The 14,184-nt window shown below is 38.8% G+C and overlaps 1 protein-coding gene across 7 annotated transcripts in view; it reads left to right on the forward strand.

Moving 5' to 3' along the window:
- The window catches only part of NEK10 (NIMA related kinase 10), a 237,154-nt gene that overhangs the window by 64,736 nt on the left and 158,234 nt on the right, over window positions 1–14,184 (forward strand). For all 7 annotated transcript variants that reach the window (XM_072651141.1, XM_072651146.1, XM_072651143.1 and 4 more), the window contains 4 exons: window positions 5,649–5,788; window positions 6,146–6,207; window positions 9,195–9,272; window positions 13,559–13,623. In XM_072651141.1, coding sequence (XP_072507242.1) covers window positions 5,649–5,788; window positions 6,146–6,207; window positions 9,195–9,272; window positions 13,559–13,623 — 345 coding nt within the window. The remainder of the gene's footprint in view (window positions 1–5,648; window positions 5,789–6,145; window positions 6,208–9,194; window positions 9,273–13,558; window positions 13,624–14,184) is intronic.

Here is a 14,184-nt window from a genome sequence, read left to right on the forward strand (position 1 = left end):
TTCAGGTGCAGTGTGCTCAGGAGCCTTTTTTCAGGTATGGTCTAGTTGGCAACAGGAGGACCCTTGCAACTCAAAACTTCTGTGATTCTGTGGTTTCCCTTGCAGTCATTTTGACCCCATTTTTTAAAATTTCAGAGCCATCTCTTAACTAATGTCTCCTATTAGAAATAAGATGGAAAATCCCAATTTTAAGAGAAAGAAATAACTTCCTTAGAGGGTACAGGTCATAGAGCACGTAGTTCTTCTTTACCAGATGTCTTGATGCTCTGGTGACAGTTATTTGATCCATGGGATATCTAACTCTGCCTCTATGAAGAATGACCTTTTCATGGCATCTCAGTATATTAAAAATAATACTATTCCTATAATCTCTTAAGTTTTTTTTAATTTGAGGAATCACCTAAATTTATTTTTCTAGAACAGATTTATGAGTATCTAGTTTGTCAACATTGAATAAAATGTTAATAGTCATTACCTAACGCACCTCAGTCCATGAGATAATTTCACTGATCATATATTGGTGAAGCTCAAAGACCCTGAGATGCATTGCCAACCATAAATACATTACTTGCAAATGGAAGATCTTTAATCATTTTCCCATCATAATTTTCATTTTATAAAATTATGAATGCCTGTATTAGGCATTTTTAAGCTTGTAAGTCTATTAAAGAAATTCAGTGACCCTATAAACTATGATAGTGGGAAAGAACCATTTGTTATGAGAGTCAAATTGAAATGCTCTTGAAATATATTACAATATGGCTCCTATAATTTGCATATTAGATCAGAGTATTCAGTAATTCAATTCTGCAGGCATTTAAGAAAAACAGTTCCACTCTCACCTTCAGGAAAGCAGTAGTAACTTTTATTATTATAAAGCATATTGTGTGGCTATGGGGTAATAATTCATAGTTAACTAACAGTATTTCTTCTTGAAAGCCTTTCTGAGTATGATCCACAGCCCATAAAACTCATTCTAATTCAGCTTGGGCAACTCATCAATACTGAGATGACTGGATGTTGTTAAATCAATACTCTCCAGACTGGGTATATTAAGAAATCAGATTGTATAAAATAGTTCATTTTCTCTGAAGAAGCATCCTAAAATATACAGACAGAATTTAGATCTAGTATGAATAGTGATTGGCTAATCATGTTTCTCATCTCTTAAAAAAGGAAGGCACACTTACAGCTATCGCCAGGTTCTTGTTTGTTTAAATTATTGTACTAGATTTCAATCAGTGCTGTAACATTAATTGGTGCCAATTTAAATTTTGCTGTTTTCAGTAATTTCACATAACACGTGACCTTTTTATCACCATTTTTTTCTGAATTAATTCTTACCTCCAACTTGGTTTTGTAATTTTTTTTTTTTAATTTCCTTTTCATTGTATTGAATGTGGACTGCCTTCTGGGGTAGCTGCTGGGGACTGATTCTGTTAATAAAATATTAATTCAAAATTACATCCTGTTCAATTAATGCTTTCAAGACTCCATCTTGATTCTCTTCTTGAGTATAGCGTTGAGTTTAATTTAGGGCTTTTCCTCTATTCCCGTCTTCTAAACGTACTCTTAGTAATAAAGACTTCCTCTATTGTTAAGGTGTATTTTACATAGGAGACCTGATACTATGGACCCCAAATATGTAAATTATTCATTTAATAAAAGGAAGGATAATGAGTATTTTTATGGACCTGTTGCATTTGAGATGTCTCTAGGACATCAAGTTTGAAATGTCCAACAGGTCATTTCAGGGGAGACATTGGGGCTGGATAGATATATCTGTGAGCTCTCAGATAATGATGATAAACCCATGGGAGCTAATGGGTGTGTAGATGGAGAAGAGTGTGTGGGGGGGTTACCTAGGAGAGAGAGTCTTAGGAAATATCCACAGTTGGGGGGAGCATGATATAGATGAAAATCCAGTTGAGAAGCCTGAGAAGAAGCAGTGAGACAGGTAGGAAAAGAACCAGGAGAGAGCAGTGTCATGAAAACTCAAAGCAAAGAGAGTCTCCAGGAGGAGAAGGTGGCCAACAGTCTCAAAAGGAACAGAAAGTTCATCAAGGAAAAGTGAAAAATGAACAGCAGTTTTTGCAATTAAGAGAATATTGGTAACTTCATATTAAGTGTAAAGTGTAGTTGTGAGGGGAAGATGGTGAGTTTGTTTTGGGTTGTTACTGTGACATCCTGGTGGAGAGATCCCATCGACAGGTGGAAATGCGAGATTAAATCAAATGCTGACTGGTGGAGTCTAGAGACTGATCATCATAGAAGTAATCAGTGATCCCTTCAGAAAGGATCATTTCACTGGGGCCAAAGAGTGTGGAGGAAACTAACCAGAGGGTTAAGAACTGAGTCTCAGGAAACACAGCTGAAGACGTGATGATTAATGAGTAGCAGGATGTAGAGAAGGAGCAGTCAGGTGTGGGAGAGAATGTAAGTACAGAAAGCAAGGGAGGACAAAGTTACAGGTTACAAAATAAACCCAGACAAATCTTCTGCATTTTTATATGTTACTAACAAAGGTCGGCAGTAAGAGATAGAATGAGAAATCTCATTTAAAGCTACCGTGGACACTATAAAATATCTGGGAGTCTAACCTGCCAAAACAAACCCAGGGACTATATGAACACGGTTAATTACAAAACACTTTTCGCACAAATAAAGTCCGATCTAGGTAAGTGGGAAAACATCAATTGCTCGTGGGTAGGCCGAGCCAATGTAATATAAATGACAATTCTACATGAATTAATTTACTTATTCAGTGCCACACCAGTCAAACCACCAGATAATTATTTTCTAGAGCTAGAAAAAATAATATCGAAATAAGTCTGAAACAACAAAAGTTCCAGAATATCAAGGGAACTAATGAAAAGAAATGCTAGGGAAGGTGGCCTAGCCCTACCAATCTCAAATTGTATTATAAAGCAGCAATAATCAAAACCACTTGGTACTGGCTAAGAAACAGAGGAGTAGACCAGTGGAATAGGCTAGGTACTCAAGACACAATAGTCAATGACTATAGCATTCTTACTGTTCGATAAACCCAAGGACCCCAGCTTCTGGGATAAGAACTCATTGACAACAATTGCTGGGAAAACTGGATAACAGTGTGGCAGAAACTGAGCATAGACCAATGCCAGACACCCTACACAAGAATAAAGTCCAAATGGGTACATGATCTAGGTATAAAGATTGGTACTATAAACATATTAGGGGATTTGTCAGATATATGAAGAATTGAGAAATTTTTGACCAAACGAGATAGAGAACATTATGAAGTACAAAATGGATAATTTTGATTACATTAAATTGAAAAATTTTTGCACAAACAAACCCAATGCAACCAAGATTAGGAGGGAAGCAGAAAACTGGGAAAGAATGTTTGCAGCTAGTGTCTGTGATAAAGGCCTCATTTCTAAAATATATAGAGAACTGAGTCAAATGTACAAGAATACAAGTCATTCCTCAATTGATAAATGGTCATAGGATATGAACAAGCAGTTTTCAGAGGAAGAAATTAAAGCTATTTATAGTCATATGAAAAAATGCTCTAAATCACTATTGATTAGAGAGATGCAAATCAAAACAACTCTGAGGTACCACATCATACCTATCAGATTGGCTAACATGACAAGACAGGAAGATGGTAAATGTTGGAGGAGGTGTGGGAGAATTGGAACACTAATTCATCGTTGGTGGAGCTGTGAGATGAGCCAACCATTTTGGAGAGCAATTTGGAACTATGCCCAAAGGGCTACAAAAATGTGCACACCCTTTGACCCAGCAATACTGCTTCTAGGACTGTATCCCCAAGACATCAGAAAAATGGAAAAGGGTCCCACATGTACAAAAATATTTATAGCAGCTCTCTTTGTGGTGGCCAAAAACTGGAAATCAAGGGGATGCCCATCAATTGGGGAATGACTGAACAAGTTGTGGCATATGAATGTAATGGAATACTAATGTGCTAAAAGAAATGATGAACAGGAAGACTTCAGAGAGGCCTGGAAGGACTTATATGAACTGATACTGAGTGAAAGGAGCAGAACCAGGAGAACTTGGTACACAGCAACAACCACAGCGTGTGAGGAATTTTTCTGGTAGACCTAGTCCTTCACAGCAAAGCAAGGACCTAAAAATTTCCCAATGGACTTTTGAGGCAAAATGCCTTCCACATCCAGAAGAAGAACTATGGAATTGGATCACAGAATGAAGCAGATCATTTGCTTTTATATTATGTTTTGTTTTATGGTTTCTCCCATTCATTTTAATTCTTCTATTCAATATGACTAAAGTGAAAATGTATGTAATAGAAAAAAAAAAAAGAAAGCAAGGGAGGAGAAACTTTGGGAAGGAGTAGGAGAAGCCAGCAATGTTATTGTAAAGGGATGAGAAGAATGTGGATTCAGAACAGTCTATTCTTGATTTTGGAGTCACTGGCCTAATTAGTGCAGTTCTACTAGAAGAATGAGGTAGAAACCAAATAACAGAGAATTAAAAAGGAAATGAGTGGTGAGAACATGGAGAAATGGCATGTTATTTGAGAAGTTTGATAGTGAGAAGCAGAAGTAGGGTAGTAAGTAAAGCAGTCAAATGAAGGCATATGGGAGAGGCCAATTCCTATTTGAAAGAATGGTCCCAAAGGAATAGATGAGATTGAAAGTACAAGTGAGGAAGGGGCTAAAGGAGAACAAAATTAGTTAGGCCTTCTAGATGGGATGGGCATAGTGTGGAGGGATGGATAGCCTAGAGAGCCAAAGAAGAGTAACTCTTCTTTGAGATAGGGGGCAGGATGAGTGAGAAGGTACGGAGACATAAAAAGAAGCCACAGTTGTACCAGATGATTTCAGTCTTCCATTTCAAATCAAAGGTAAGGCATCAGCTCAGAGCAGTGACCAATCCAGGATCAAGGGCTTCCTGATTGAATGAAGCTAGACAGAATGAAAATATGGTGGACAGCAGTCCCAAACTGCTTTTTTTTAAAAAAAAATAATATTTTATTTTTCTCTAATTATATGTAAAAATTTTTAACATTCAAATAGTTCTCTTAAAAAAAGAATATTTCATTTCCCCCCAATTACATGTAAAAACAAATTTAACATTTGAACAGTTCTTTTTTAGAAAATATTTTATTTTTTCCCAATTACATGTAACACTAATTTTTAGCATTCTTTTTTTTTAAGTTTTGAGTTTAAAATTCTATCCATCTTTCTGCCTCTTGCCACTTCCCTAAGATGATAAGCAATCTGATATAGGTTATACACATGCAATCATATAAAACATTTCCGTATTGGCCATTTTGTGGCAGAAGACATAAGCAAAAAAAAAAAAAAAAAGATAGTGAAAAATAGCGTGCTTCAGTCTGTTCAGAATCCATCAGTTCTTTCTCTGGAAGCATGTAGCATTTTTTTTTATCATGAATTCTTTGGGATTGTCTTGGATGATTGTATTGCTGAGAACGGCTAAGTCTTTCACAGTTGTTCCTTATACAATGTTGCCATTTCTGTGTACATCATTCTCGTGGTTTTGCTCATTTCACTCTGCATCAGTTCATCTAAGTCTTTCCAGGTCTGGCCCAGCAGTTCTGTGAGCAGTGAGTAGTTCCTATCCTGCTCACCTGCTCCTATTTGCATTATGTTTTTCAGAGACAGAAATTTAGTTTCTGATCGTTCTTCCATTGGAAGCTTGTCTAGTGCAAATGCAGCAGGGAGAATTCAGCAGCTTCGTTTGTCAGAAGATTTAAGCCCTCAAGAAATACAAGAAAATACCTTCTCTCTTCAATCAGGTACAAACACATCTATCAAACAGTTGCCACTGTTGAGGAGTTTACACTCTAATGAGGGAGACCACAGGGCTGTGCATTAATATGTGCAGAATAAATACAAGTGATGTAAGTGTGAGATGGTTTGGAAGGAAGACCACAAGGAGAGGAGGGGATGCAGAATGGCGGTGCTCCAGTAGTGCCTTAAAGGCAGGGTAATTTCCAGTCTAAAACTTAGGGTTGAGACAAAATGAGTTTTGTGAAGGGTTGTTGACTTGTGGTAATAAAATGTGTCAGTGATGTAATCAGTGCTTGTTGAAGTTACAAGGCTGTTTACCCCCTTTGCTTATTTGCAATGTCTTTGGTATTCTTTGTTTACAGCCTGCTGTGCTGCTCTGACCGAACTGGTGCTCAATGACACCAATGCTCACCAAGTTGTACAGGTAGGTCGTCTTTTTGAAATCATTGGACTGATTTTTACATGTCTCACCCCACACATTCAGCAGCGCCCGTGGGCTTCCAGTGAATTTTACTTAGAAAAATAAATATGTTTGACTGACATGGAAGAAGAAAGCAAGTCCTATTTTATCTAATGAATCATTCTTACCTTGTTGCTGTATGAATTGGCATTAGAGAGTGGCTCATTTCATTTTCCTTATGTATTTTTTCAAGTTATTTTAAATACTTAGAATTATGCACATGCAAGGGTTTTTTAGAAAGTAAGACTCAAAGGTTAATTACTGCTGTATTTTGAAGAATGTAGCAATAGTTGTGGTAACAATATTTTGCTTGTGTGCGAAACAGTATAGACTGACCCTTACTGTGACTTAATGTGGCAGCTGTTAAAAGTGAATTCTATCCTAGAATCACAGACCCCAGATAAAATTTGTGCTTTATTTGACTTTTTTAAATTGAAAAAAATTCCATTGCAGGAATTCACTATCAACTTATTGAAATTTGTTTAGAGAATATTTTTAGTCAGTTCAGTATGTGAAAATCCAAAATGTGTTATGATTTGGTAAAAAAAAAAAAATAGATCTCCAGTGGTGTGTGTTCATCCTTTGCTGAAGAAGACCATGCCATCAGAGAAATAATGACATGATTTGCACTTGACTTTGTTTTGAGCGAGGGAAGGCTGTGCAGGTCACCAGCCTCACTTCTCCTCCAGAGCCATCTGAATCCCGTGACCTGATGCTCCTCAGGATGACTGGAGATGACCCAGGATGAGGCAGTTGGGGTTAAGTGACTTGCCCACGGTCACTCAGCTAGTGAGTGTCAAGTATCTGAGGTGAGATTTGAACTCAGGTCCTTCTGACTCCTGCACTGGTACTCTATCCATTGCACCACCTAGCTTCCCCCCCTCCCCCCCAGTGGAACCATAGAAAGTGAAAAGCCAAATTCTAACTGAGGAAATTAAATTTCATTGACATTGAAAAACTTGTCCTGTATGTGACAAATATTTGACTGTGTAGCACTGAGGGCCCTCTCCTCCCCTCTCCCCACTGCCCATGCTGATCTGTCAGGATGCTAAAGAGGTACAAAACAATTTATGGGTGGATCTCTACCCTAAATCATGGCTCTTGAGCCTCTACTGATGTGTTTGTTTTTAATAGGTCCATCTCAGGATACATGAGTCAAAAACAGAAGGCCCTTGAGCAAATAATATAGCCAAATAAGGGGTAGGTAGGTGCCTTAGTGGATAGAATGGCAGGCCTGGAGTCTGGAACACTCATCTTCTTGAATTCAAATCTGACCTCAGATGCTTATTAACTGTATGACCCTGGGCAAGTCACTTCACCCTGTTTGCCTCAGTTTCCTCCAGTTTCATCACCTATAAAATGGGCTGGAAAAGGATCTGACAAACCATTCCAGTATTTCTGCCAAGGAAACCCCAAATAGGATTACAGAGAGTTGGATGTGACTGAAGTAAGAGAATGATAGATAGCCAATTAAGTGATGAGACAGACTTCTTCTTCCATAGACATAGAAGGATACTCTCTCAAGATTATCACCAGCCCAAGAGAGGATCCAGGCCGGAAACACATGCCTCTGTCCAGCCCCCAGCATCATGAAAGCATATGGCCCCGGGTCATTAAGGGGTGGAACAGGCTCATAGCTTTTATGTTTCAAGGAAACTCATTTTCTCTGGTGACATAATTATACTGCTTTCCATGCTTGCTCTTTGCTGCCATCTTCTGGTATCCTTCTGTAATGTGGCTTCTTAGGAGGGCTTTAATAACCCTAACCCTAAGTCCTATCATCCCTTTGGTTCAGAAGCCTGAATCCTGTCAAATCACCTTGGGATGCACTAAAGCAAAGGTTCTGGTTAGTGCTGGGGAAGGGATATTTTTTAACCTTGCTAATGCCCGCTGATTGTCCTGCAAACTAACTCAGGAGCAAGACTGAAAAGGGCCAAGTGGAACGGGGAGAGCCCTCCAAGCAGCAGCCCAAATTACTGTACTCCCTTCAGATTCGTTAAGAGACTAAGGATAAAGGTAGCAAGGAGTTGTTTTGTGCTTTAAAGACATGCACTTCTTTTTTAAAAAATACCTTAATTCATTTATTTTAATATAAAAGCACATTTTTAAAATATATGTAATATATAAATGCAAAATATATTAATATATAACATATGTATAAGGAAATATATAAAACACATGATATATAAGTATAATTATATTTATATAGCTTATATACATATGTAATATGTAATATTTATAAAACATAATATAATAAATATATTGTATATAAAATACATTATATAAATAACATAAGCATATTATATATGTGAAAATTTTTAATCCCATTTAATGGAAGCATAAACATTTTCCTTAAAACAAACCCTTACCCTCCTACTTCCCCAAGTCTGCATACATATTGGGATCCATTTTTAAAATATTTTTTCCAAGTATGTGATATTTATGATCATAAAAATTTTTGAAGTAAATAGAATCACATTAATATGTCTTGCAGTGCTATTTGATTATAATTCTTTAATGATGTTGCTTTGTGTTTTGTAAAGGTGCTATATCTTTTGTTTATACTTAAGTAGTTTCCCGTAATTTTTATTTAAAGCTGATTTACTAAGCTTTTCTGATTTTTAAATTAATACAGCATGCAAAGATAGAAGGCAAAGAGGTTAAAGGACATTTTAATCATCACACTCCTTCCTCCCATTCATTGTCACCTAATACAGGAGAAGTTAATCACCACGTTCTCAGCAGAGAGTTGAATCTCTGGAATAACACTTAGCAGTTTGCAGAGGTATCATATTCTGCCTTGATGGAAGGATAACTTCACCTGAGAAATCATGGATCCTTGAATCACTGAATAAGTTAATTGATTAGGTTTCTGCTATATATCATTACAGTTCTATCTCTTATTGCAGTATTGCCAGCATCCGTTAATGTTATTTGGTTTTTTCTTGCAGGAAAATGGTGTGTATATAATAGCAAAGTTAATTTTACCAAGCAAACAAAAGAATGCAGCAAAAACTCATTTATTGCAGGTAATGAATGAATGAATGAATTGACCGGGAAAGTACTTATGTGCCTGCTATTGACCAGGTACCGTGCTAAAGATTCAGACAAAAATGAAACAGACCCTATTCTTAAAGAGTCTTTTGGGGAAAGCAGCATTTGAACAAGTAAACATTTGGAGAATATACACATGATAGTTTAGGGAGAGAAGGCACTAATAGTTGGGCAGATCAGGAAAGGCTTCTTGTAGCAGGTTGTGCTTTAGGGAATCTATGAGAGAGAAGTGAGGAGAAGGAGAAGGCACATTTCAGGCATGGGGACTGGCCAGTGCAAAGGCACAGAGGCAAGAGATTGAGTACTGTATGAGAAGAGCAGCAAGGTGTTTGGAAGTGTGGGAAGCAGAACCATGCATGGGGAGAGGCTAAAGATAGGCCACTTGTGAACCCCAAATAGAGGAACCAAGAGCGGTTCCCTAGAGAAAACGGAGCACCTGAGGTTTATTGAGTAGGGGAATGACATGGTTAGACCTGTGCTCAGGGAAGGTGATCTTGGCAGCTAGGTGGAGGGCACGTTAGGGCAGGGAGACCAAGTAGGCTATTGCAGTCATCCATGTGAGAAGGAAAGGGGCTTTAACCACGATGGTGGCTCCGTGGAGAGTAGAAAAAGAATGGGTTTGAAAGATGTGGAGGGAGAGAGAGCAAACCTGGGCAGCTGGTTGAATGTGGGGGCTGAGGAAGAGTGAGCAGTAGAGGGGAAACCTGAGTTTGAAAACTGAGGAAACCGGAAGGATGGTGTGGAATAAAAAAGATGTGGGGCGAATGAGATGTACTTCAGTCTCGTTGAACTTGGGATATTTATTGGAAACACAGTTTGAATTGTCTAGTAGGTGATTGATGATGCAGCTCTGGAGCTCATGAGAGAAACTAGTTCTGAATTTATAGATCTGGAAGTCATCTGCAGAGAAACAGTAGTGAAGCCCATAGAACCTGAAGACAGAAGGTAGAAGGAGGAGAAACCAAGGATGGGGCTTTGGAGAGCCCTCACAGTCAGGGATTATGAATGTGGATGAAGAACCAGCCAAGGAGATTGAGAAACCATTAGATAATCAGCAGGCATTTATTAAGCCCCTACTGTTTGCTGGGCACAGTTCCAGGTACTGGGTATATCAGTACAAAGAATTGGAATAATCCCTGCTCACAAAGACCTTACATTCTGATGGGGGAGATAACAAGGACACATATAAGTATATTCAGAGGAAAAACAACGAGAATAAAATGCAAATCTCTGCACAGTATTAGACACAGGGAAGTCTGGGAGGGAGGGTACTAGCAGTCCACGGTCAGGAGAAGAACCAGGATGAAAACCCAGAGATTTTTTAAAAAAAGATTTCATGCTGAAATGCCTACAGGCCACTTACACTGTACACATTAGCCTGTTGCTGTCAGTCTTAAGCGTGTTCTTTTTCTTTGTAGTTGTTTAGTCATTCAGTTGCATCCAACTCTTCATGGCCCCGTGGACTATAGCAGTACAGGCCCTTCTCTCCCCCGCTGTCTCCTGGAGTCTGTTCAAGGTCATGTTCGTTGTTTCGATGGCGCTGTCTGTCCATCTCCTCCTCTGCTGTCCCCTTCACCTTTTGCCTTCAAACTTTCCCAACATCAGGGTCTTTTCCAGTGAGTCCCATCTTCCTGTTATGTGGCCACAGTATTTAAGTTTCAGCTTCAGTATTTGGTCTTCCAGGGAATAGCCTGAATGAATTTCTTTAAGTATTGGCTGATTTGATCTCCTTGCTGTCCAAGGGGCTCTTGAAAGTCTTCTCCAGCAGCACAATTTGAAAGTGTTTATTCTGTGGCTCTCAGCTTTCCTTGTAGTCCAACTCTCACAGCCATACATTGTTACTAGAAAAAAACATAGTAGAACCATATTCTTTCTTAGTCAAGTGTTACTGTATACAGGTTAACTGGAGAATAAGCTTTATGGACTTGCCTAGTTGGAAGGGATGTCAGGCCAACTCCTAACCTGAAGGCATAGAATTAATGAGATAGTAGCTTTGTGGAAAAGAAAAAAAAATTCCTTTGACATCCTCTTAGGATTAAGCAGTATGCCTGTCAACACTGACATAAATCCACGGGTGGAAATTAGAGAAAGAGGCAGATTTCAGTTTGATCAATCAGCATTAATTAAGTATGATGATCACAGTGCCCTGTAGGCACTGGAGATATAAAGAGGAAGGACAAATTGCTTGACAGTGAAAGGTAATCCACGGTTAGAAGTGGTAGGTTCTCCCTCCTTGGGGGTCTTCAGACAAAGACCCAGTTACTATTTGTCAGGTATGTTGTAAGAAGGTTACTGGCCACCAAGATCCTTTCCACCTCTCATATTCTGTGATTTTGAGACTGAAGCAGAGGGACAAATTTCCCTTGGACCTCAACTCATTGTCCTTCGTAGCATGTTCTTTTTGTACTTAATCTTCCTCTGTTAATTGGGGAGCTTTTTGGAGTGGAGCCTGGATTGTCTTTCTGGTCCCACTATAGGAGTTTAATAAATAGTTGTTGAATTTGAATTTTGCAGATATCAACAAAATTCATGCACTTATGTATAGAGTAATTCAGCACATTGGTTAGATTCTCAAGGAACTCAAATGTGTCTTTTTGGAGGCGTGTCATTTCTTACAGTGGCGATGGGGACTTGGAGGCCAACATGGCAGCATGTGTTTTTGTATTTCATCTTTTCTGATGTCTCCTTTTTCACATAAACTGTATCAATATTGAGGGGCCATCTAGAAACATGACATTTGCCCCCATTGTGTTCCTCATTGTGTTTTCTCGTAGACATTTTATTCTTTGGCCTGGTTGTGCTCCAACTGACCCTTATCATGAAGGATGGGGTGATGGGAAGCCGGGCTAAGTGCTGGGGATATAGAAAGAGACAAAAGACAGTGCCTGTCCTCAAGGAGCTACCAGTCTGATAGGGGAGATGGCATGAAAAGCAAGCTATACTCAGGATAAATGGAAGATAGTTAACAGAGGGAAGGCACTGGAATTAAGAGGGGTTGAGGAAGGCCAACCTCATAGTAGAGGAACTACAGAAATCAGAAGATTAAAATCAAGTCAAGGAACCTTAGTATATAGTAACATAAACCTTGGGAAAGAGAAGGGTAGAACAGTACATTGGGAGTAGGGCAGTTCCTAAGTATGAAATGCATATGAGGCAGCCTGGTGAGTAAGAGAGAAGGGTCAGAATTAGAGTCTAGAAGACCCGAGTTCTATTTTTGCCTCAGACATGGATTAGCTGTGTGACCCTGGGAAAGTCACCTGATGAGTGACAACGCCTTTCTTACGAGGTATTTGTGAAGCACTTAGCAAGCCTTGAAGGATTACACAAATGCTATTATTATTATCTTTAATATATATAGGAAATCACTTGTAGGCCATTTTGATAGAAGCAGAGAATGTATTAAAGGGAGAAATATGAGAGAAGATTGGAAAGGTGGGTAGTGAGGATGCCTAGAAGCAGTAGGCAGCTGTTAATGATTCGGGGGTGGAGGAACTGGCATGGTCAGATCAGTGATAAAGGAATCTTAATTTGGCATCTTGGTGAAGTCTGCTGATGAATCCCAGGTGTTTGGTGATGTGGTCCTGGACTAGGGTAAAAGCTAAGTCAGTGTCCAAAGGTTCAAGTTGACCTTGGGGAAGTATGATTGACAGCCTTTGGCAGCTGATTGACTGTGGGTTGCTGGGGTAAGAAGGCCTCAAGAAAGACTCCAAAGTTGCATACCTGTGTGCCTGGAAGGATGATCACGCCCTCAATAGGAAAGAAAGGTCTTTGGGGAAATGCAGTGAGTTCCTTTTGGAGGTGTTGAGATTGGGAAATCCTTGGATCATCGGAACTGCCCAGCAGGTTGTTGGTATCGCAGACCTGGAGTTGAGGTTAAGGTTGAGGAGATTAAGGCAGCACATCAAGATTTGGGAGTCACCTGTGTAAAGGAACCATTGGAGCTGACAAGATCACTTGAGTGGGTAGAGAGAGAAGATAAGCTTGTACTTTGTCTGGGATTGAGCCTTAGGACTCACGCTGTGAGTGGGAGGGAGGAAGAGGAAGATCTTGCCAAGGAGGCTGAGAAGGAACAGTGTTAAGGATAGGAGAAATCAAGGGAGGTGTATCCTGGAGGAGGGGGTGGTGGTGGTGCCCACTTACAGAGATGCCCAGTAGAAGGAGGGCTAAGAAAAGGCCCTTAGATTAACAGCAGTGATTGAAAGATTTGTTTGTCACCTGATAGTTTTTAAAAGCTTATTACTTATTTTATTTTACTTTCCAGTGTTATGCTTTTAGAGCCTTGCGGTTTCTCTTCAGTATGGAAAGGAATAGACCTCTCTTTAAAAGGTACATGTTTATAGAGTTTTAAATACCAATGAACTTATTTTTGTAAAGCTAACATTCAATTTTAATGTTTATGGGGCCTGTTTTCAAATAGAACGTTTAGTTTCATGCCAGAGGAAAAATGAATCACAAAGATGGAAATCAGTCATCACATTGCTGGGAAAATTACCTTTTTCAAATAACTTATTATGGAAAAGTATAAATGTCAATTATGAAATCGTGGAGACAAGCTGCCATATGGCATCAAGTTTTTTTAATTGCCCATGACTAGAAGGACTTTAAATGTTCCTTTCTTTTAAATTAAGAAAATTAAATATATAAGAAAAATTACATTTATAAACGTAGCCTTGAGTTTACATGTCCTATTTATTCAAAAATGCTAAAGCTGATCCGATCAATTCCCTAATCAATAAATAGGGGTAAATATTTTGGATTCAATATTCGTTAGGTCATTCTATATAAACATGGTTTGATGATTACAAATGATTATAAGAGTTGGTGGGCTTTACTCAAAATGACCATTTTGGAGAGAACCTCCCCAGAGAGGAAATGTGGTATCACAGA

This window comes from Notamacropus eugenii, chromosome 3 (genome assembly GCF_028372415.1).
Source record: "Notamacropus eugenii isolate mMacEug1 chromosome 3, mMacEug1.pri_v2, whole genome shotgun sequence".
In the NCBI taxonomy this organism is placed as follows: domain Eukaryota; kingdom Metazoa; phylum Chordata; class Mammalia; order Diprotodontia; family Macropodidae; genus Notamacropus; species Notamacropus eugenii.